General features: G+C 39.8%; 2 protein-coding genes and 1 pseudogene across 2 annotated transcripts; 1 reads left to right on the top strand and 2 right to left on the bottom strand.

Moving 5' to 3' along the window:
* Positions 1 to 617: 617 nt before the first annotated feature.
* LOC148743448 (uncharacterized) lies at positions 618 to 3,834 on the top strand (annotated as a pseudogene).
* An 807-nt stretch (positions 3,835 to 4,641) lies between these two features.
* On the bottom strand, positions 4,642 to 6,215 carry LOC148743447 (uncharacterized). The gene is made up of 2 exons (XM_088751249.1): positions 5,955 to 6,215; positions 4,642 to 5,556 (listed from the first exon to the last, which is right to left on the bottom strand). The coding sequence occupies exons 1-2, from the start codon at positions 6,213 to 6,215 to the stop codon at positions 4,642 to 4,644; spliced, it is 1,176 nt and encodes a 391-aa protein (XP_088607375.1).
* A 4,894-nt stretch (positions 6,216 to 11,109) lies between these two features.
* On the bottom strand, positions 11,110 to 12,668 carry LOC148743446 (uncharacterized). The gene is made up of 2 exons (XM_088751240.1): positions 11,666 to 12,668; positions 11,110 to 11,618 (listed from the first exon to the last, which is right to left on the bottom strand). Exons 1-2 carry the CDS (start codon positions 12,666 to 12,668, stop codon positions 11,110 to 11,112), a joined length of 1,512 nt encoding a protein of 503 aa, XP_088607366.1.
* Between the last annotated feature and the right edge of the window lie 11,412 nt (positions 12,669 to 24,080).

The raw sequence follows: 24,080 nt of genomic DNA, 5'->3' as shown, positions 1-24,080 counted from the left end.
GATTGAAAGTAAATACAATATAAAGAAATAGTATTTCGTTAACCATATACTCACAGCTCCTCCAAACTAGTCAGATCTTTGAACAGGTCCTTGGATAGCGTTCCAATACCGTTCTCTTGTAGCCTTCTGATTGAAAGTTAAAGAGTAATAAGTCAGTGCCTATCTCAGTTAATTTTCTTTACATATTCTACTGTTGCGAGTTTTCCAACCTGATTTTAGATACCCATATATTCCGGTCGATATCCTAAAAGTTTTTTGAAGTTGATTTCTGATAATTTTTGAGAAGTCTGCGGCAGCTCGCTTGCAAACTAGTTTCCTTTTTCTATCGTAGTGTGCCACACTGCTGTTATTAATTGTGTAGTAATTGGAGACATTCTTGCTGCCCATTATTTAGTCCATTCATCCATTTGGCACATCGCACGGTCTATGATGTCTTACAGCAATATTTTCGGATTTTTCTTTTTTTCCTCAAAAACACGAGTTTTTCCACCTTCAATTTGCATAGATCCGAATTGTAATACTAGGGATCTTAACTCTTTATTCTGTACGTTGAAGCTTTCCTATAATTCTTGCTTTTCATGTGACGTCAGAGATTATGCAAATTTGTTTATCCGCCATGTTGGTGTCCCTCGAAGCGTGTTATCACTTGTAAATTAGAGGGAAATATTATGCCATTTCTAGATTCCTTAATTTGCTGATAATCTTGCGACCTCTCAATGGATTCTGAACTCGAAGACGACTCGGAAAAACTCAGCAAAGCTATCCCAGTGCTTTCAGATTACGTGAAAGGGCTGGAAACTTGAGTTAAAGAGCGATATTTAGCAAAAATATCTGTTATCGGAGTCGACCCGGCCAGCATCCCGAAAAAGCAGTTTAACAGGGAATTTCTACCTCCCATAGAAGTTTCTGATTTGCCTGGATATTTGGTTCTGGAAACGAGCCATTATACGAGAAAAGAATTCAAGGCCTACAAAAGTTTGAACGCTTATAATCAAATGGTTTCGGGGTTCGTCCAATCGGTAAGAGGAAAGCTGATTCGCAATAAATATTACGTCGTGGTCGGAAGAGGTCGACATTCACAGGCTATGAACAAAGCTCCTGTTCATATCTGGATCATAACCGAGACAGATGGGACGATCCTCTCCGCACATTGCCTTGGATGTAAGGCTGGCCTAGGAGAAACATGCACTCATGTCGCAAGCGTGATGTTTTATATTGAGGCATGGACTCGAATTCATGGAAAGCTGGCATGTACCAGCGTAAAATGCACATGGCTTTTGCCTACTTATGTCAGTGAAGTAAATTACGCGCCAGTGCAAGACATCGACTTCAGCTCAGCCAAGAAGCTCAAGGAAAATCTAGATGGGAAAATAGATACCTTAACCCCAGACTGCAAAGCGGACTTAATTGGTGACCGATCGGCTCTATTTGTTATGGATGATGAAGTTGAAAAATATCGCCCCACAACAGAGGAACTGTCTGCGTTCTATGCGAAGCTAAATAAGTGTAGCGTTAAGCCTGTAGCACTGAGTTTGCAGGATGATTACGGAGGCCAGTTTGTAGTAGGAAGTAGAGCTGTTCCTGTGATTACAGACTTATATGAGACTCAAAACCTCGATCTAAACTATCCTGACTTGCTGAGGAAATGCTTAGCCGTGAAACTTGAATTAACTGTGGAGAACATTGCGCTAGTAGAAAAAGACACGCGCTCTCAGGCAAAATGCTCGAGTTTTTATCGACATCGGGCAGGCAGAATTGGGGCGTCTATGAGTGGTGCTGCCTCAAAGTGCAACTTAGCAAAGCCTCCGCAGTCAACAATAAGAACTATTTGTTACCCACATTTGTTCAAGGTAAATACAAAGGCAATCAAGCATGGTTGCAAGTATGAAGATATTGCAATTAAAGCATATGTTGAAATGATGTCAACCAAGCATGTTAATTTTAAGGTTGAGAAGTGTGGACTTTTTATTAACTCACAGCATCCCCTCCTCCATGCCTCACCTGACTTTTTGAGTTTATGTGATTGTTGTGGATTGGGCTGCAGGGAGGTCAAATGTCCAATGTCTATCCAAGACTGTGATTTTGATAAGTTTGCCCTTCAGAAGTCCTCTTGCTTGGAAAAGGTAAATGGCAGTTTCAAGCTCATCAGAAGCCACAACTATTACTATCGGTACAACAACAACTGTGTACTCTCAAAGATAGGAAACACCGTGATTTTGTTGTTTGTGCCATTGACAATGTGAATAACAGGGTAGTAATAGTAACAGAGAGGATTCTCCCTGATAAGCAGCACTACCACACCGTCCTTCCTAGACTAGATACCTTTTGGAGGCTATGCATCCTTCCTGAGATATTAGGACGTTAGTATACAAGGAGGTGTCATGCTCCGGATGTCAAGCATATTGTGGATGCAATATGTTTTTGTCGTACACCAGCAGACAATGATGTGATCACCTGCAGTAATGTGGAATGTCCCTATGCACAATTTCACACCTCCTGTTTGTCTCTTTGTGCAGCTGGAGTACGAAAGTTATGGTACTGTCCACGCTGTTGTCGGTTGCCCCAGTTCAAGCGAAAGAGAAAGCAGCAACCAAAACAACCTCCAGCCTGTCAAGCTGCTCTCCAACTAAATGCGATCTGTACATGTAAATCAAAGGCAGCACCTTCTGACAAGTTGTTCGAGTGTCATAACAGTGATTACACAAATGGGAAATTTCTCCACCTCAACTGTGTTGGTTTAAAGAGAATGCCAAACAATGTCAAGACAACCTGGTGCTGCAAATTCTGTAAGAAAACTCCCTCCCCTCTTGTTCCGATTACACTTCCTACCACTTCTACTTCTTTACAAGGATTAGCCATGGCAGCTGACTCTGGGAGCGAATCCAGCAGTGACAGCGAAGCTGAAGATTCAGTAGATGATGATGTTACAGTAACCAATGTTGTTAAATGTGACATTAACAAGCAAGCTCCTCTTGCAAATCTTACAACATCTGACTACCAAATTATTTTAAACCCAACTGGCTGGCTCACTTGTGACATTCTACAAAAAGCTCAGGTACTGCTGCAGGAGCAAAATCAGTTAATTGAAGGATTCCAATGCCTAACTTTAGGGCCTGTTCGTAATTTCGATGTAGTGTCTTTTGAATTTATACAGATTTTACATACAGGTTCTGCTCATTGGGTGTGTGTCAGTAACATTGGCTGCCAACCCTTTGATGCAAATTTAGATGACAGTCTCTATCAAGATGTCATTTGCCAGGAAGTGGTAGATCAAACAAATGATCTTCTAGGTGGTCGTTTGAATTCACTCAATTATGCACCAGTTCAACAGCAAAATAATGGTAACGACTGTGGCATTTTTGCCTTTGCTTTTGCCTGCTATCTTGCTAATGGCGGAGACCCTAGGCAGGTAACCTTTGACCCCTCAAGAATGCGTTCACATTTGGCTGAATGTCTGAGAAATGGGAAGATGACCAATTTCCCAGTATTTTAGTAGTAACATGGACAAACCTAGAGCAATACTTGTTTATTTATAGGTTGCAAGAATTCAAAGGAACAAATTAGTCATAGATCGAAGGGCTGGATGACCATATCTTTTGTGGTAAATAGGCCCAATAGAATTTGAGATTCTTCATATCACAGGGAAAAAAGGTGTTTGCTTCAGTGGTATATTATTGGTAAATATTGGGAATTAATTAAATTTTTACCAGGATAGTCTAATGAAATTATTGGCCTATTTATTGGAAAGATGGAAACAATTCCAAATTTGAACAATGGGATATTGTCTGGTGGTGGTCCAACTGACATTGAGATAATTAAATACCAATATTTACCAGTGACATACCACTTAGGAAATTAGTTCTTTTTCTGCTTGCATGAGTTGTTTGATAGTATGCAAGTTTTTTTTTTTGTTTTTTTTTTGGGGGGGGGGGGAGGGGTTATGGGGGTCTCCTTAAACATGACAGGGGTGCTTGTCCCATCCATAAATTGGGCAATAAATTACCCTCAAGTGCTATGCCTTTAGGGTGTTCAAATTCTTTCGTTTTCCTGAGGGGGGGTTCAGCTAGGGGATTTATTGATACTGACAGAGTTTCATAGTTTCACTCACAGTGCTGCCAAAAGTTACTAGATCCAAGATATTTCCTTTTTTAGGGAAAACTTAAATTTTTATTTCACATTTCTCAGGGTGCAAAATCACTTAGCCTCACCTACTTTTTGCCATCTCTAAGGGGCTGATTTCTGTTTTAAGACCCCCTCTAATTCCCTCCAGCAAATTAAATTAAAGCTTAGACAGGTGTCCAAGATGGTTAGTGAAGAAAAAAACTACATTACTTTCAGCCAAGATACTTTGTCAAATCATTATACTGCATTGTGCTATTAAATGGTACACTTAACCAGTTATATTATGCCTAAATTTTTTACCATGTGTTTGTGCATGGGAGGGGGGCATTTTGATAACAGAGCTGATGAATATTTTCAAGCGAAAGAGGGAAAACAAAAAAAAAAACATATTTCAACTGAAAGAAGTTCATTACAAAGTTAGGCTTGGGTTCCTGGAAAGTAGGATCACACATGCATGTTGTTCAACAGACATCCTATTCGGCTCCACTATTTCTGAACCATCCTTAGACAGTAAAATACCTAGTCAAATGGAACTATAGGAGGGCATAAGTTAACAAGTGCTGAACACACCCTCAGAATTCGATCAATTAAAGGAACTTGAAAGTCTACTGTTCCACGGTGATTACTAGAAAGAAAATCTGTTGGAAGTATGCCTTCTAGGATGGTGTATTTGCAGCGGATTAGCCCTATTACCCTCTCCACATGGATACGTACGTTGGCGATGCCTCTGGTCTCCTCAACATCAATGGGGTCCAACTGTTTCAACCCTTTGATGAAGACAGGGATCACCAGCTTAGCATGCTTTAGACTGACACTTTCAGAAATGGTGAAACCTCTGTCGGCCATAACTAAATCTCCAGGCAGTAACTTCTCCAAGAAACCACAGTTCTCAGTGGAATATTTGTCTGATGTGCGACCTCCCCATGCCTTAGACACATAACAAATTGTCCCTTGAAGTGTGATACCAAGTAGTATTTTGATGGTATTGTGATTTTTATATGAAGAAAATGTTTGAGCTCTAGCAAGAAGATTAGAAGGCTTTTCGATGAACACCTCAAAATAGTCAATGATTACTGTCACCTTGTTTCCAAATGAATATCTGAAACACATAGGCATAGTGTGCCACAGCTGGTGCCTCTCTGGCCAGTACACGAGTGGGGAGAGCCTAGCATCCATAATTCGAATCCAGGAAGAAAAAATCCTTGAAGCTGTACTAACAGAAATAGAAAAACGGTAGGCCAAGTCTTGAAATGGGACATTAAGCAGTAGCTTCATCAGAACAATTACAAACTCTTGAAATTTATCAAGAGTAAGGCTTTTCCTCTTCACAGAAGGTGCAACATGTTCAAATGTTTTCATCAGCACTTCGATGGACGGCAGCCCCTTATAAAACCGCACTTTGTCGTCGGTATCGAAGAAATCTCTTCCAGGTGCCTTATAGCCACAAAGTCTTTCAAATAAATACTAAAACTCTTCAGTTTGAGTCCCTTCACTGGCTGCAGTTGGTGCCACTTCGGGCTCTGTTTGTGTGGAGGAATGTGCAAACTCTTTAGTTTCGCACTTCGCTCCCTGCTCATCGCAAAAGTTATCTGTATCCATTCCATCAGTTAGCTGTTCCTCTGTAGTTTCTGATGTACTAGCCCAGATTCAAAGTCTAAATCACGGATGGGATCACTGCGTTGTTCTAAAAGTTTTCTCTTCTTTGTAGCTTCTTGCTCTTGTTGTTCAATGGCGGCCTTCCGTCTCCGTTCAACTCTTTCAAATCTTTCTACAGAAGCTTTAAAGTCCTCTGGACGTCAATATTCTTTCTTTCCTAAATTTAGGGAAGGTACCCAGTCTGGATTGAATTGATCGAAGTCCTTCGAAGGCTGTCCTTGGTGAAAATGACGACCGCACAATCTTTCTGTCTCGAGGATATTCTTCTCTGCAGTGTCGCCACGACTTACTGCACTGATCCACTTTTCCCTACGCTTTCTATTCAGTTCCTCGTATTCTTCGCCTTGGTTAGTGATGATTTTGGGTATCCAAAAGGATCTAAGACCTTTATGTTTGCCACTTTTGGATCCACATCCCCACACAATGCATAAAACCATAGTTAACTATCATACGTTTCCTCACACTAGCTCCTATTTTCGATCAATTTGATTACTGTCGAGGGACATCAACATGGCGGATAGCAACCGTTGTCAAGCAAAAGGTCACGTGGGTGAAAAGCAAGAATTGACTCACAGGCGTTTCAATGCTCTTAAACCATCGAACAAACCCTCTTGGAACTCTGTTAGGTCGTTGTTGCTAAGTTGCCTGTATAGGAGAAGAAAAGTTAAAAAGTTTACGTAATTATTAAGTTAATTTAAACTTACTTAATCAACTTTGATCAGTTTGAGTTACTGAAAAAACTCATTGGACCGATAGGCTCTCTAAGGCACAAAATATAGGAATTAACAAGTCCTGAGTTCAAAAGTAATTTGATGGGCATTAACACGACCCTTGTTTTAATTTTCCAACATGAAAAAGTTTCATAAGAGGCTTGTCTGTTGAGGCACTTAATTTTGGGGACCACTTTTTGTATCTCGTTAGATTTAGCCATTTTTCCTTCATGATCATTGATTGTAGGCAACCTTTATCAGTCTCTGTGTAGCACAGGTATCTAAGAGTTGAAAAATCCACTCAATGCAGTGGAATATACACTAACAGTGTGTGTTGACAATGCCTTTCGTTTGTATGATTTTATATACGACTTTCACCTACAGCCACTGCAGCCTAACCAATTGGGAAAATAAATCGCCTCGTAAATTCTTGATTGTTCCGTGTCCTGGTCCAATAAACACTTTTGATATAAACTTGATATATCTTGATATATATCAACACTTTCATTATGAGACACTTAACCCATCGAGGAGGTTTATTCATTCTATATTCATAATTCCGGTTAGTCTCCTCAGAGAACATGAGGCTACAAACGAGCCCTTATCAATAGCTCTTTTCATATTTGTCGTATTTGTCTTTTCATAACCTGTCACCCACTGAAAGAATTGTTTCATTTGACGTCGATATGGTGGCTACTAGAGACTAGAAATGAGTGTTGTGACACTTGTAATAGCTTTTAGTATAACTTCAGAGCTGAGCAAAGGGTTTCCAGCGATCTGATTGGTCGAGCGGTTCCTTATATGACGCTATATAAACCGCTCCACGCAGTTTATATAAAATGTTAAAATAAAATGTTAATAAATGTTGCTAAAATGTTATGATTTTAGACATTTCTCTGTTGTTAAGCCCTGAAATTATACTAATACAATTATTCGCCTCAGGTTCGGTGAATATTGTCGAATAATCCCCTCGACTTCGGCTCGGGGATTGTTCGAATATATTCACCGAACCTGAGGCGAATAATTGTTAAATATAAATGGACGAGCTTTCGCTTACAGCCACTGCAGCTTGACTAATTGGGAAAATACATCGCCTGGCAATTTCTTTATCTTGTTTCCGCTTAACCACCTGTAGGTTTTGAAAACTTTGTTTTACTATAGATGACAATGTTTAACTCCTATTCGCTTTTCACTGTGTACTATGCCCGATTGTTAGGGCTAACCGAGAGTAAAACTTCCTAACCGTGGGTTTGTTGACACAGGTTAAAATAGCGTTTTTCAAAGCGCGGTTAAAGAGCCGGTTAGTTAACCTCGTGTTAGACGAGGTTAACCCGAGGTTAGCAGCCCATAATATTTTTCCTGTACTGTTGCCATACTGAGCAAGTTGCGAGCCCCTGTGGTATCACACAAAACCCGTATGCGGAAGGCCATACAGAACAAAAGTGGTCGAATAATATTTTGTTGGCTGAGGAATAATTTTGTCCGTCGAGAAATATTATCGATGCTCCAGTGTAGTCGCAAATCCACAATTTATTTATAACGTCCAAAAAATCGAGATCACTTGCACGATTCGATTATGTAGGAGCTTTAGGGAATCCGCAGTCAGTCAATGCAAGCTAATGAAAACTACAAGAAAAACATATCGACTCATTTCTCCTCGTGTTTGCTCTGAGTCCACTATTCCTTACGTGAGGCACAGGCCTCCCAGCACTAGAACAAGAAATCTTTTTAAAATGAAATGTTCAATAAAAGGTAACAAAATTCTGCCCCCCCCAACATGTTAAAGGGCAAGTTCATAGTCAATCGTTTTTGTCTCGTAGACTTTCAGTTCACTGAGATTCTCCAGAATCTGATTCCTCTAGCAAATAAATCTTGATGATTGGCCTTCTGTATGTTGATCCTTTGGCCTCCCTTCTACACTCCTGACCTGTCCGTCGGGTCCAGGAAACACATTGGTTACAAGTCCGATTGGCCACTGATGTCGTGGGACATTATCATCGATAATAAGGACTAACTCTCCAATTTGCAAGTTCCTTTGTGCTTTGTGCCACTTCTGGCGTTCTTGTAGTGAGGAAATGTACTCCCTGAGCCAACGCTTCCAATAATGGTTAACCAGAAGCTGTGCCTGGCGCAATCGCTATCGACTAAACTTGTCGCTGTCATCGACCATTTCTGGAAGTAGATTCACTGTGGGACGGATGTTCAAGAAATGGCTGGGTGGGAGAGGCTCGTCGTCATTCAGACTTGACAAATTTCGTGTCAGTGGTCTGGAGTTAGCAATTCGTTCACCTTCAGTAAAAAATGTTTGGAGTGCCTCTTCGTTTATAAGGTCTTTACTAAGGATAGCCTTTAGGCTCCTATTCACAGATTTCCCAAGTCTTTCCCAAACTCCAGACATGTGCGATGCCCCTGGAGGGTGAAACACCCACTTACGGCCAGGGTGTGACAACTCTGAACCCACGTTCTCATTGTCAATTTGATCAATGACTTCTTTAATTTTCCGATCAGCCCCAACGAGGTTCGATCCGTTATCGGAGCGAAGCTCCCTCACATCGCTTCCCTGCAACCTTTCCTCTTCCTCTCTTCACGTAAAACGGGCCAAAATAGTCAGCTCCGGAACGTGTAAACGGTGGCTCGTGGGACGTAAGCCTAATCTTTGGTAATTCTGCCATTTCTTGAGTTATCTTAGGTGCCATTCGTTTCTTGCAGGATATGTACCTCCCAGTAATCTCCCTCATCGCTGCTCTTTGCTCTTCCTCTTACCACCCAGAGTTGTTCTCGGAGAGGGGACAGTACTTGCTCAACTCCAGAATGTCCATTTTTCTCGCGTACCTAGCGTATCAGGATCGTGGTGATTTGATGATTCTTCGGCAGGATCATAGGGTTCATAGCATCAGGAGATATGGGCGCTCTCGAAATTCTACTACCGACTCTCAATACACTGTTATTCATAATTGTTGGTTTAAGCTTCCCAATATGGTTTGACGCCTTCACTTGTCTCACAGCTTTGAGATCCTTTATCTCTTGCGGAAAGACGCTCTACTGTACAAAGTTGACAACTTCCCTCTTAGATTTCTCAATTTCTTCGTGACTGATACGCCGCGTGATTTCGTATGTGTTTGTCTCTTCTTTCTTCTTTCTTGAGGGCCACTTGATCCACTGTAGAAACTTCAGTAACCAGGCAAATGTGCGAAGAAGAGCGATCCAGCTAGAGAATCGGGTCCGAAGGCAGTTCAAAGAAAGTGTCGGGTTAAACGGGGTCACGTACACTTCCTTCATTATCTCAAGCTTCTTTACTGCGATATTCTCAAACTTGGGTTCTGGGCAGTGATCCTCATTACTGTACAGGAAGGGTGGGCCTTTCAGCCAGCGCTCGTTCTTAAGAAAATCACCATCCTAAGGCCTCGACTGGCATCATCAGTGGGGTTCAGTTTGCCAGGACAATGTCTCCACTGTTGTGGTGATGTGAGGTCCCTAATCTCCCCAATTCGATTAGCCACATAAGTTTGAAATCGCCTGTTCTTGTTGTAGATATACGTTAAAACGATGATGGAATCGGTCCAAAATACCATTTGTTCAAACTCAAACTTCAAGATCAACCCATGCTGCTAAAGGAGCTCCCTATAGTTCAAGACGGGGAATACTGACAGTTTTGAGTGGGGCATATCTCGACTTTCCAATTACGAACCCACATTCTACAGTTCCATCAGAGTAGGTAATTTGGAGGTATGTGGCGGTACCATATCCAACTTCGGACGCGTCGCAGAAGTGATGAAGCTGTAGAGTTGCTCCTTCATGGTCAGGACGACTAAAGTAACATCTGGGGACGCTTACGTTCGCCAGAAGACGTTGGTCATTTTTCCACTGCAACTATCTTTAGAGGAGTTCTCCTTCGAGAGTTTGATCCCACGCCCTTTCTAACCTCCACAGTTCTTGCATGTTTAGCCTCACAGACAACATTACGGGCGCACCGGGGTTCAGTGGGCCCACGACCGAGAAGACTGTCGATAGAACTCCTCTCGTGGTGTTATTTTTTTTAAACTCCAAGACCTTGAAACCAAACGTGTCCCAATCTATGCGCCACCGTGCCCCCAGTGTTCTATCGACGAGCAATTCATCAAGATTGACATCCAGACACGGGTCAGTTCTCTTTCCCAGAGGTATAGAAGCCCAAACCTTGTGGTTGTTGCTAACAAATTTCGTCAAATTGAATCCACCCTTAGCACAAAGTTTAATCATATTTTCCATCAGCGCAATTGCACTTTCCGGTGTTGGTACTGATTTCAAGAGGCCATCAACATACAATTTGTGTCTAAGAGTGGCTATAGTAACCGGATCAAAACTTCCTTCATTGTCATCAGCAGTTCTCAACAAGGCAGAGTTAGCTGAGCAGGGTGAGTCGGCTGCTCCGAATATGTGTACTGTTATCGTGTACTCTTGCAGTGTTTCGTCTATGCCTTCTCTCCACCACAGAAATCTTATTGAATCTTGGTTTTCTGGGCGAACCTTCACCTGGTGGAACATGCCTTAAATGTCTCTGACCAAAGCCAGATTCATCTCACGAAATCTCAACAAGACTCCAACCAACTTGCTCGTGTAATCAAGCTCTTGTAACAGATTCTTATTCAAGGATGTTCCTTGCATCAAAGACTATCCTTACTTTGTTGGGCTTGCTGCTGCTAGTGACTGCGTAATGAGGTAGATACCACATTCTAGGACCAGATTTGGAAGTTTCTTCATCTGACAGTTTATGAACATGCCCCTTCGTTATGTAGTCTTCCATAGTAGCACGGTATTTCTCTTCAAGACTAGGATCTCTATGGAACTTTCGTCTCAAACTCTGCAATCTTGTTTTTGCATCCCTTCGGTTATTCGGTAGCTGAACATCACCTCTTCTCTTCAACAGCCTTGTCTCATAGTGATCTTCCTCGTTAAGTCTTGTTGTCTTATATAGGATGTCCACTACTCGCATATCCTCTCTGGACAAGATAAGGTCTCGGCGTTCACAATCCGCATCCCCTTCCGCCTCAGCCTTCAAAGTGCTCTTTGTTCCGAACCTTTCCACTTTCCAAAACTTCTCCACTTGGTCATGTAAATTCTTGTCAGATGTGACAAAGTTTACTGAAATGTCTGTGGGCCATGAATCGTTCCAGTTATGACTCAACTCAATGGCCCACGCAGAGCTTGCAATTGGCTATCAGGCTTATCTGACTTTCGAACTTCAAAAACTTCATGTGCGTCACTAACATCCTTTCCAAAGAGTACTGTCTCCTTTCTCAGCTTCACGTCAGGTATTTCAATGTCCGTTAGGTGTGGGTGTGATCTCCTGTCAATATCCCCTGGAAGGCACTTCTCTGCGATATTGAACTTCTCTGATACAAGGCCTTCTTCCGCAGTGATGGCTTCTCCTTCTCTACCAGCGGATTGCAACTCGAATTCTATAACTTCAATATCTTCATCTTCTTTTTGCAAGTGGGTGCTAACAGACACCACTTCCTTCCGACTTTTCAGGTCTAGTTCATAAGCAACATCGGAACTGATCATGGTTCCACGTGAGCCATTGTCTAGCAATCCGTAAGTGGTAATGGACTTCCCATCGGACGATGAGATTTTCACTGGTATCACATGGAGAAACATGGTCTTCTTCTTGGTCAGCTCTATTGCGGTTGCGTACTGCACTGTACTCCTAAGTTCAGTAGTGCTTCGATGCTCACCATTCCTTGAGTTTGGTTGATTCTCCGCCGGTTGTTGCTCACGTTCACGGGTTTTGTTGCCTCGGTCAGTGTCTCCAATGTCTCTTCTTGGGGGGTTATGAAGAAACCTGTGGTGTCGTTTACCACTTCCACATGGACAGAACTTTTGCGATTCACAGCTGCCTCTACGATTTCCTGGTCTCATAAAAACGTGACACAACCTATGGCGTTTCACAATATCCCAGCGGGTTTGCAGATCTTTGTTTTGGAAGTCGAGGCATGAGGCCAGTTTATGTGAACCTGAGCAACACAAACAGCTCTGTACTTCTAGTAAGGGTTTACTCTGTCCATCATCTGTTCCTGGCCTTCTGCCTGGGTCTTTCGCAGAGAAATCAGTAGCAAAGGATGAGGTCTGCCTTGGATTCGGAAGAAATTTAGTTCTGTTGGGTGGTTTTTTCTTGTTTCCTCTTGTCTTCATGGTTGGCATGGCGACTACACCTGCAAATCCTGGGTCATTCTTAATTACAGCCAGTCGTTCGACAAACTTGGTAAGATCTTCCTTGGCTGTGATAAAGGCGTAAAAAGAAATGTAGAGTGCGAGGCCCGTTCTACCGATGAAGGACGCTTACGAGGACTATCTCAGCCTGCGCATCCCTCTACATAGCTCCCTCCTTTTAATACTTGCCATGCGTATGCAAATAAAACAAAGTTTGCTGGTAAAATGAGTTACAAAACGAGAACCACCGACATATCCTATGATGAGATAATTGATTGAACTGTCCAAATACAAACCGTGCCACCCTTCATAGATCATAATATCACAGATACCACGTGAAATACTACTAGAGACCGAATCTTTTCTCTTCATTTCTTTACTGCCACCATGAAAACTGAAATTGATTCACGCCACCGGTCAGTTTCGTTTATTCATTCTCTTCTTAAAATTCCCATAATTCTCTGGAGCACATGATGGCATATAATAGCTTCTGTCAATAACTATGTTTATTCTCGTCTTGAAATTTAATTTTAATTATAATGAAATAAAGTATGGCACTATTAGTGGACCATGCGTATATTGAAGGGTGGTACAATGTGGTCATGAAAGTGAAGTTCTGCACTAACAGCACCTTTGGCTCGAACAATGCATTATTTGAGTCAATTCGCTTGAAAACCACCACCGACCTTCCGTTATTCACCGCAAATTAAGCTTGAAAAAATTTATCGAGATTTAGTTGATAGCGAGAATGTAAACAAAACCGATGCAATCTAAAAGTTCAAATTAATTACTTACAGTTCAGTCAACTCTATGTTGTTATTAAAAACTTCAGACGACAGTCCTTCAATCTGATTGTCATATAAGTGCCTGTGGAAAGGATTTTCCCCGGACTTAAGGTCTGTTTTTAATGATAAAACTAGTTTTCCAGAGTCAGTAAGTTTCGAAAATAGCAATAGTTAAGGTCATTTCTTAGAATGTAAACCAGTTTTCCAGTGTCAATCGCGGCCTCGTGGGTCCACAACATTTTGACCACTGTGATGACGAATATTGTTGTGGATAAGAATACAGACCACGAGAAACCAGTGTCGATTTGTTAACTTTTCAGTTCTTCACTGTCACTCAATTGTGTTAATTCCGTCGTCTTTTGTAGCTGCTATCAGCATTGCTGACGTAATATACTCAGTAAAAACGTGATGTTGTAAATCAGTTTTCTCGTGGCTACTGTTTTTTTCTTACCTTAAACGTTTGTCATTTTTAGCCATAAAGTTTTGTAGTGACGTCATAAGGCTCTTTTGCAGATATCAAAAGGAATTAAAGGGTGAAAAAGGGGTAAGGGGAGGGGAGGGACTGGGACTGAGTGTTGAGACACTTGCAATAGTTTATATAAGAGGACGACTTTTCACTTTCAGTGACTGCAGCTTTGCTAGTTGAGAAAATACATCGCCTGGCAATTTCTTCATTTTGTTGCCGTTAAACCACCTATACGTTTTTAAAACTTTGTTTTACCAATGGGTGGAAATGTATCAATCCTTTTGTTGTTCGATTGTAGTACTGGTGTGAAAAGAAATGCTCTGTTCTGAGAGGGAATGGGAACCATTATGACCTGCCTCTTATACCTCTCCTTTTCCTCCTGGTTACGGTTATGCAAATAAAAAAAAGGTAGCGTGTGAAGGGAAAGTAGGATCTACAAAACGAGGAACAACGACACATGCTACGATATGATTATTTGTCGCTGGAGACTCCATATGGTAGATCTGCCATCTGAATATTATTTAAGAACCTACCTAAATGACATACCCTATAAACCTATGAATGTAAATTAGATAAATAAATAAGTAAACAAATCGGAGTCACGACGCTGACTTTCATGAAAACCGTCCAAAAATGTGAGAAAACAATCAGAGAGCCCGAAACTGAATGAACGGCGGCCAGAAGAGCTGGAATTATTTAAAATTTATCATTGAATGAACGCAATGTTTCCGAAAGCCCAAACAGAAATTGTATGAAAAACTGAAGAGAAATGGGATATGCAAGATGATGGCACAAAATATTAAATGTTACTGAAGAGTTAAAACAAATTCGGACGGAGAAAATGTGGAATTTGTGGCAAGAATATTTGTCTAGCAACTGTGTTCTGTACGGAACTTTTCTAAAGTTTGCAAGCCTAGGAAGCAGTTTCAATATTTTCCAGTGCTTAAAGGCCCATTTCCATCAAAGATCCTTTGCAGTCGTTTGTTTTTGTTTTGGAATCGCGCTATTGTTAAATGAGGAACTCTGATAGTCATTCACAAACACTGTTAAAAGAAGAAAAAAGATTTGGTGAAGAACACAGTAAACAAATTTGCAGCTAAATATTTGAGATAGAAAAATTATAAATCGAGTCTGTGTATAAAACTTGTACAAAGCTTACTTGGTGTTCAAGGAAATTGTTCGGCTTCAACACTAAATAAAACATAAACAAATAACCAATATTGGCCAAAACGGATTTACTTTACGCATTTCAATTATAGAATAATGTCTTATACAAATGAGATCGCTTACATACATATCTCAGGATCTCAAGTAAAAATCAGTCAAATAATTATTCTCACCTCGAAAAAATCTCCCCTGAGTCTCTAGTTCCATCGTAGGAACAATGCAATAACATTTCTGCAAAAGCACTGTCTGTAGTGTTACCGAAACCCATTGTTGTTTTCCTTGCCCTCCATAAATCATACACAGACTCTCAAAGTCGAATAACCTTTGCCGAGCCGGGGAGACTCGGCCTTCCTCTAGACCGCTTCTTCGGCGGCATCAACTTTTCAAATGACGTTTTTCACCGTCATACATGTAAGAATTAAAAACTATTTACTGATATGGATACTACGATAGTTTGTTGTTCGCACATGATTCAAGATGGAACTTTGAAAGCCCTAATTAGTAAGATGGAAGAGGATATCAAAGCGATTCCGCAACTACGAGGAAAATAGCGTATTTTTCATATATGAAAAATGATCCGGGCGCGCAAGGCATCTCGGTTGGAGATGGGCCTTTAAAGTCAATTGTAGAAATTTTAGAGGTGAAATTTATTTCGATCGTAAGAATTAACTTGAATTCTTTAATGATCCATTAGACCACACCATGAATAAAGCAGCCGAATTGAAAGACAACAACATTCAGCCGCACACACTGATTCAAACGCCATTCAGTTTTTTTCACTCGCGGTACCCTATTATCCTTGTCTGACCAAATTGTTCCTGTTGTCTCTGCCTAAATTAAGTCTTCATGGAGTCTTCTTTAAAATTAACAGAAACTGCTTAAAAAACCCGTCAAATTAAAGCTGAAATTGCGGACAATAAACGGACCTATAGTAGTTTTCGTTTTCATGTAAATAAGATTTTTGATAATGTTTTAATGAAAATCCTGTTATACTGTCACTACAATGTTCTTGAAGCAAAAACATGGGAACTTATCCATCTCGGCGTGCGGTGTTGGGAAATCTTTTCGATAATTCCTGAAGTTCCTTCAATTTTACTGCGCAGCGAAAAAGAAAGGATTAAAACGGCGCAAACAGTCAGGTTAGCTACATTTTAAATAGACCGTTTGGTAAATATAAGAAAACAAAGTCTTCCTCGTTGTTTCCGGCGTCCAAGGCTTCCTCTTCGTTTCCACTTTACCGCGAAAGCGTTAAATAAAGAAAAATACGGATATTCCTCCCGTGTGGCCCTCTTTCTCCGGATAGAAAACTGTTTCAGTTTTCTTTGGGTTTACCGGGACAATTCAAGCGCGCTTTGTGTCTGCGCCCCTGCATAAAATGGAAAATTATGAAATGTAATAATTCGCATCGCGAGAATGCAAACATCGGTCTAAATACCATTTTAAAAAGTTGTGAATTTAACAAATCAACAATGGTTTAGCGTGGTCTGTACTCTTATCGGCCACGATATTCGTCATCACTGTGTAGTCAAAATGTTGTGACTCACGAGGCGTAGCAAAGTGAGTCCGAGACAAATTGATGCGGAAGCTTTCAGATTGATACCTTTCGAAAACGAATTCTTTTTTAACAATAGAAGCGTTCTATGCTGTCCGAAGCAGTTCAACTGTCTCTCCCTCACACACATTTTTTTAAAAAAAAATAATGGGATTGATAACAGAGGGAATAGAATTAGGAATCGAATAAAACTTGGAACCGGACTTGGTAAATAAACGAGCTGCGACATAGGATTTGGATCTCACCAATTTGGATTTTTGTGTTTTATTCATGCGATGGGGTTTGTTAACATCCATAGTCAAAAGAAGTTTGTCTTCACCAAGAAAATTAAAGTCTAAAACTTTCAGGTGCGTGTTCGCTGTCTTTAATACCTGACGGTAAAGTTTTGACGTTAGGAGCCATAATTTTGTCTAAATAGCTGGAAACAGGTTTAGTGGGACAACTGCAGGCCAAGACAACGAGTCGAGCTGGGTTGTCAGGTTTGTCAATTTTTGGTAAAAGTAATATAAGCGTTCTAGAAGTGGTAATGGTGAGATTATTCGCAGTAGATTATTAGCAGTGATTGGCGCCGAGATTTCTACGAGAACATACGGGTTAGTGAGTTAAACGTTACTTTTTGTAACGTTTCGTTACTTTTGTTGCTTCCTTTTGAGGTTGTTAATTTAAGGCTTTGTGATGAATCGGAAAATGCAAGATTTTGTAACAATCTTTAAAAAGCTGGAGCAAGGTGCTCTCGTCATAGAAGCGTCGACTAAGGCCTAGTTTATATTTTCTAGTTTATATTGCCTAGTTGATATTGTCTCTTTTCGAGACAAACGATACATTTTGGAATTGGTATATTTTATGAGATACGATGAAATATATTAAGTTCATATATTTTGTACTGCGGTATTAGATACATATGATGCGCGATCCTCGCAGTAGATAGCGCTATTTAAACAATAGCGAAAATCAGACCTGAAAAAAATTAGATACATATGATGCACGATCCTCGCAGGCCTGTACGGGCCTGATTTTTTTCAGGTCTGATTTTCGCTATTGCTTAAATAACACTAACTACTGCGAGGATCGTGCATCATAGGTATATTTTATATCGCGCAATTAGTCTCAAGCCGGACTCAACCTTAGACAAAACGATGGTGGCAGAAAAGGAGGCTGAAGTTTAAGATAAGAAATTGAAGAATCGACAATCGACGGTGCCTCCAAAGAGGAGACCCAATCTCACACTATAAAACAGGTACCTACTGTACAAAATTTTGAATAAAGCTATATTGTCCGTGACCGAAGTTTCCTTTCACTGATTCTCTGAAATGAGTTTAAGGCCTTTTTGAGTAAAATTAATGATTAACCAGATTCTATGCTCATGGTGGATGACTGTTGACACATTCCACAATCTCTGGTTATTATCCAAGACTCTATCAGCAATAAATATTCATAGGCCCTTCACTTACAGCCACCGAAGCTTGACTAAATGACCAAATAAATCACCACGCAACTTCTTGATTTGGTTTTTGTTTAACCACCTGCAAGTGTTTAAAAACGTCTCTTTAGGGTAACAAGAGAAAGCAGAAAGAACTGCTCAAAATTCTTAAATTCCTTGATTGTGTTATTGTTTAACCACCTAAAGGTGTTCAAAAACGTTTCTTGAGGGTAAAAAGACAAAGCCCGAAGAACTGCTCAAAATCTTTAAACTTTAATAGTCCAGGCGAAAAGAGGGTAAATGTAAGCGTTACGTCCATTTTTTTCGCTGATTTTCCTGACTTGCGCGATGAATTTCGCCGAAAAGGAGGGACTGCTTGTAGTCTATATTAAGTTGACCAATTCGGTTTTTTATCAAAGACTCCAGGAGGTAAATCCTTCATTAAGTTATTCTTAAGTCACTAGGAAAATGACTGATATTCCCTTATTTTAAGGTCTTTTCTAATATAGTTGCTAATACAGCTTTTTACAGTTGCTTGTTCAAAATAGTATGTGCTGTAGGCTAATTTGAACAGATTTCCACAGAAAAGTGTTCTCTTTTTTAGTATAAGTAATTCTCAGCTCCTCGTCGCCCACTAAATGAAGAGAATTCTAACTCACGCTAAGAAAAATATAAGCATAAACCGATTAACATTTCAATATTGCATTATCTGATTATCTTAAACTTTGGGGACTTACAATTCGGTCAACTCCGTGTTGCTATTGAAGACTCCAGGTGGTAGCTCCTCCATCTGATTGGCATCCAGTTTTCTACGAGAACATACAAGTTAATAAGCTGAACGTCTAACGTTGCTTTTGTTTGTATCTTTTCGTGGTCATCAATTCAAGGTTTTGTTCAGCATTGGAAAATGTAACCTGCAAAGTGTTCACGTCATATAAGCGTCAAATAACACTGCTCGACTGGGTGAGCCAACCACATGTCGATGAAAGATAAAAAGAGACTTTTCATGGCTGATTACCAACTTTGGGTTTAACGTCTTCTCTTTTCTTGCTGTACTTGATTATTTTTTTCCTTCCGATACCGGGGGAAAATTTTGGAGCCCTCGATACATTTTGAAATTGGTATTTTAGGCATTGCACAATTAGTCTTAAGTTGTTAAGCCGGACTTAACCTAAAACAAAACGACAGTCACAGCACAGGAAATTTAATAATCGGCGTAGTGCCTCCGATCACCCAAAAGAGAGACCTAATTTCGCTATTTTAACACGTACGACTGTACAACAATTTTGACTCGAAGTATATTGCCGGTATACGAAGTTCTCTGAGACGTGTTTAGAGGCCTACATTAATTATAAACAAGATTCTATGCTCATGGTGGATGACTGTTGACACATTCCACAATCTCTGGTTATTATCCAAGACGCTATCAACACTAGATATTCAAGAGCTCTTCGCTTACAGCCACTGAAGCTTGAATAAATGAGTAAATAAATCACCACGCAACTTCTTGATTTTGTTTTTGTCTAACCACCTGCAAGAGTTTACGAACGTTTCTTTAGGATAACAAGACAATGCAGGAAGAACTGCACAAAATTTTTAAATTTGAATAGCCTAGGCAAATAGTGGGTAAATATAACCATCGTACGCGTCAGTTGAGAGTTGTGATGCGAACATGATGAAGTCTTTCTCAGTCGCTAACAAATATCTCTTAGGGTTCTCGCGATGATGAACCTAAAAGTAAGGTTCGTCACACAAAAAGATTATGGCTTGACTGACTCAGTAATTAAATCATAATGCAACAAGTTGTCGTTCGACAATCCTTGAGTATTTTATAATCAATAAATATAAATAATAAATATAAAGATGACGATAATAGTAAAATATTTAAATTAACTATAAACTTGTTTACTGCCTTGAAAGTTATACTACGAGAAAACCCTCCTTTTTAGGCAAAATCCGTTGCGCAAGTCAAGAAAATCAGCGTGGAAAAAAATTTATGTAAGCACGCCGCACGGAGTTCTTGTAGTCGCCTCACTCCCATAGTTCTGCGCCGTGTGCTAACACGGGATCAAATTTTTCAAGAAAGTCAAGGAAAAAAGATTTGATGTTACCACACCACGTGGAACTCTGGGAGTTTGGCGCACTCCAACAGTTCTGCACCGTGCGGTGACAGCAATCTTTTTCCCTGAATTTTTAGACTTGCGCGACTGATTTCCTCGATAAAGGAGGACTGCTCGTAGTCTATTTCCAGTTGACCAATTCGGTGATGTCATTGAGGACTCCAGGTGGTAAATCCTTATTTGGTTGTATTTTGAGTCTCTACGAAAATTACTGATATTCCCTGATTCAAAAAGGCCAGTAAGAGGTTGTATTTTTTAGTACAACTAAAGAGAGCTAGGGTTCCCTTACAAGACCTAGCACTTTTCTACACATCATGTGTGAGATCTGTAACAGAGTACGCGATACCTGTCTTCTATAATGTGCTTCCGCAATATCTAAAGAATGAGCTTTTACGTATTGAGAAACGGTCAATTTCCATTATAACTGCGGGTGATTGCGCGGTTGCTAAAGATTTAGGAATACGACCTATCTTAGAGCATTACGAATTTCTATGTCAGAAGCTTTTTAAAGGTATCTTAGACAACCCTAGCCATATGTTAAAGGCGCTTCTTCCACCTATACATAAACCCAGCTATAAATTCATAAAATAAGCGCCAACTTAATATGCCACGCCTTCGCACTTCCAAAACGATGAACACTTTTAAATTTGCTATGGCAAAGAAGTTTAATGGCTAGATTTTTATCGATACGATATCCTTTACTTTTGTTACGGCACGCGTGATAGTGATCGTAATAATAATGATGATAATGATAATGTTGATACTTTTAATTAATTTACATTTATTTTAATTCATTTACATTTATAGCTGATATATTTTATTCAATTTACTATTATGTTATAATATTGTAAACTGCTGGTATAATAAGATGTGTAATTAGGTTTTTGAATTTTAAGTTTTAAATTTTAAATTTCTTGGATTGTAAAAATGTGTAATCCAGCCCTCGGGCTGCAAATGCTTTTGAGATTAAAGTATCTATTTGGCTATCTATCTTGTATTCAGTGGTAATTAGATTGGTGACTTACAAATCGGTCAACTCCGTGTTCTTATTGAAGACTCCAGATGGTAGCTCCTCTATCTGATTGTCGCCGAGAGTTCTACGAGAACATACGGGTTAGTGAGTTAACGTTACTTTTCGTAACGTTTCGTTACTTTTGTTGCTTCCTTTTGAAGTTGTTAATTTAAGGCTTTGTGATGAATCGGAAAATGCAAGATTTTGTAACAATCTTTAAAAAGCTGGAGCAAAGTGTTCTCGTCATAGAAGCGTCGACTAAGGCCTAGTTTATACGTCGCGCTACAGTCGAATTTAATTCAGACGAATTTAATTCCATTAAATTCGTCGTTCCGTCGACGTAAATCGTGGCGTGGTTTTCTGCGTCGAAATCGATTCGATCGAATTTAATTCTTTTCTCAAATGCAGTACCTCTGGTCAGAGGTGTCATTTTGAAATAAATTGAAATACATTAAGAAAATGTATGCATTTCATTAGATGCGACGCTAATGCGACGTTAAAACTGAAGACGCGTTATCGATATTTTATCCGTCTTACCAAGAAGGATAAAACGTCAAGGACGAATTTAATCTATCAGACGAATTTAATTCGTTATAGACGTCGCGCTATCGTCGAATTTAATTGCTTGTGCGACCTTGAATTAAATTCGTTTGAATTAAATTCGACTGTAGCGCGACGTATAAACTAGGCCTAATATTGCTCGACTGGTTGAGCCAACCGCACATGAATGAATGGTTATTTTCAACCATTTCATGATTGATAATAACTATGGGTTTAACGTCTTTTCTACTAATGTTGTTGTTGGTTATTTCTCTTTTCGAGACAAACGATACATTTTGGAATTGGTATATTTTATATCGCGCAATTAGTCTCAAGCCGGGACTCAACCTTAAACAAAACGACAGTGGCAGCAAATGACGGTGCAGTTTAAGATAAGAAATTGAACAATCGACAATCGACGGTGCCTCCAAAGAGGAGACCCAATTTCACACTATAAAAAAAGTACCTACTGTACATAATTTTGAATAAAGCTATCTGTGCGTGAGCGAAGTTTCCTTTCACTGATTCTCTGAAATTAGTTTAAGGCCTTTTGGAGTAAAATTAATGATTAACCAGATTCTATCCTCATGGTGGATGACTGTTGACACATTCCACAATCTCTGGTTATTGTCCAACGCCCAGTTGTTCAAAGGCAGATTAGTGCTAACCCAGGGTTCAATTTCAATCCCGGTTTCTATATTTCTCTGTTCAAAAGTAGTTTTGGAATGATTTTCCCAATTCTTTTTAGAACAATCGATCATCAAATTTTAGACAACTGGAATTACACTGAATTTTCTTATGAAGCTTTCAGATCTAAAATCAAATTTCACACTAACCCTGGGTTATCTTAATCCATCTTTGAACAACCCAGCCCAAGGCTCTATCAACAATAAAATTCATAGGCTCTTCACTTACAGCCACCGAAGTTTGACTAAATGACCAAATAAATCACCACGCAACTTCTTGATTGTGTTATTGTTTAACCACCTAAAGGTGTTCAAAAACGTTTCTTGAGGGTAAAAAGACAAAGCCCGAAGAACTGCTCGAAATTTTTAAACTTTAATAGTCCGACGAAAAGAGGGTAAATGTAAGCGTTACGTCCATTTTTTTCGCTGATTTTCCTGACTTGCGCGATGAATTTCGCCGAAAAGGAGGGACTGCTTGTAGTCTATATTAAGTTAACCAATTCGGTTTTTTATTAAAGACTCCAGGAGGTAAATCCTTCATTTGGTTGTTCTTAAGTCACTAGGAAAATGACTGATATTCCCTGATTTTAAGGTCTTTTCTAATATAGTTGCTAATACAGCTTTTTACAGTTGCTTGTTCAAAATAGTATGTGCTGTAGGCTAATTTGAACAGATTTCCACAGAAAAGTGTTCTCTTTTTTAGTATAAGTAATTCTCAGCTCCTCGTCGCCCACTAAATGAAGAGAATTCTAACTCACGCTAAGAAAAATATAAGCATAAACCGATTAACATTTCAATATTGCATTATCTGATTATCTTAAACTTTGGGGACTTACAATTCGGTCAACTCCGTGTTGCTATTGAAGACTCCAGGTGGTAGCTCCTCCATCTGATTGTCCGCGAGTTTTCTACGAGAACATACAGGTTAATAAGCTGAACGTCTTATGTTGCTTTTGTTTGTATCTTTTCATGGTCATAAATTCAAGGTTTTGTTCAGCATTGGAAAATGTAACCTGCAAAGTGTTCATGTCATATAAGCGTCAAATAACACTGCTCGACTGGGTGAGCCAACCACGTGTCGACGAAAGGAAAAAAGAGACTTTTCATGGCTGATTACCAACTTTGGGTTTAACGTCTTCTCTTTTCTTGCTGTACTTGATTATTTTTTCCTTCCGATACCGTGGGAAAATTTTGGAGCCCTCGATACATTTTGAAATTGGTATTTTAGGCATTGCACAATTAGTCTTAAGTTGTTAAGCCGGACTTAACCTAAAACAAAACGACAGTCACAGCAAAGGAAATTTAATAATCGGCGTAGTGCCTCCGATCACCCAAAAGAGAGACCCAGTTTCGCTCTTTTAACACGTACGACTGTACAACAATTTTGACTCGAAGTATATTGCCGGTATACGAAGTTCTCTGAGACGTGTTTAGAGGTTAAGTTAATAATAAACAAGATTCTGTGCTCATGGTGGATGACTGTTGACACATTCCACAATCTCTGGTTATTATCCAAGACGCTATCAACACTAGATATTCATGAGCTCTTCGCTTACAGCCACTGAAGCTTGACTAAATGAGTAAATAAATCACCACGCAACTTCTTGATTTTGTTTTTGTTTAACCACCTACAAGAGTTTAAGAACGTTTCTTTA

The sequence above is a fragment of the Stylophora pistillata genome, chromosome 1 (assembly GCF_964205215.1).
Source record: "Stylophora pistillata chromosome 1, jaStyPist1.2, whole genome shotgun sequence".
NCBI lineage: Eukaryota > Metazoa > Cnidaria > Anthozoa > Scleractinia > Pocilloporidae > Stylophora > Stylophora pistillata.
The sequence above is the reverse complement of the archived record's forward strand: the minus strand, read 5'-3'. Positions and strand labels throughout refer to the sequence as shown.

Bases quoted from the DNA above. Each gene is read 5' to 3' on its own strand.
- LOC148743446 (XM_088751240.1), bottom strand. From the start codon at position 12,668: ATGCCAACCATGAAGACAAGAGGAAACAAGAAAAAACCACCCAACAGA. The intron at 11,619-11,665 runs GTGGGCCATTGA...CATGGCCCACAG, and splicing joins TAGCCAATTGCAAGCTCTGC to ACATTTCAGTAAACTTTGTC.
- LOC148743447 (XM_088751249.1), bottom strand. From the start codon at position 6,215: ATGGTTTTATGCATTGTGTGGGGATGTGGATCCAAAAGTGGCAAACAT. The intron at 5,557-5,954 runs GTACCTTCCCTA...TGTGGCTATAAG, and splicing joins ATCAATTCAATCCAGACTGG to GCACCTGGAAGAGATTTCTT.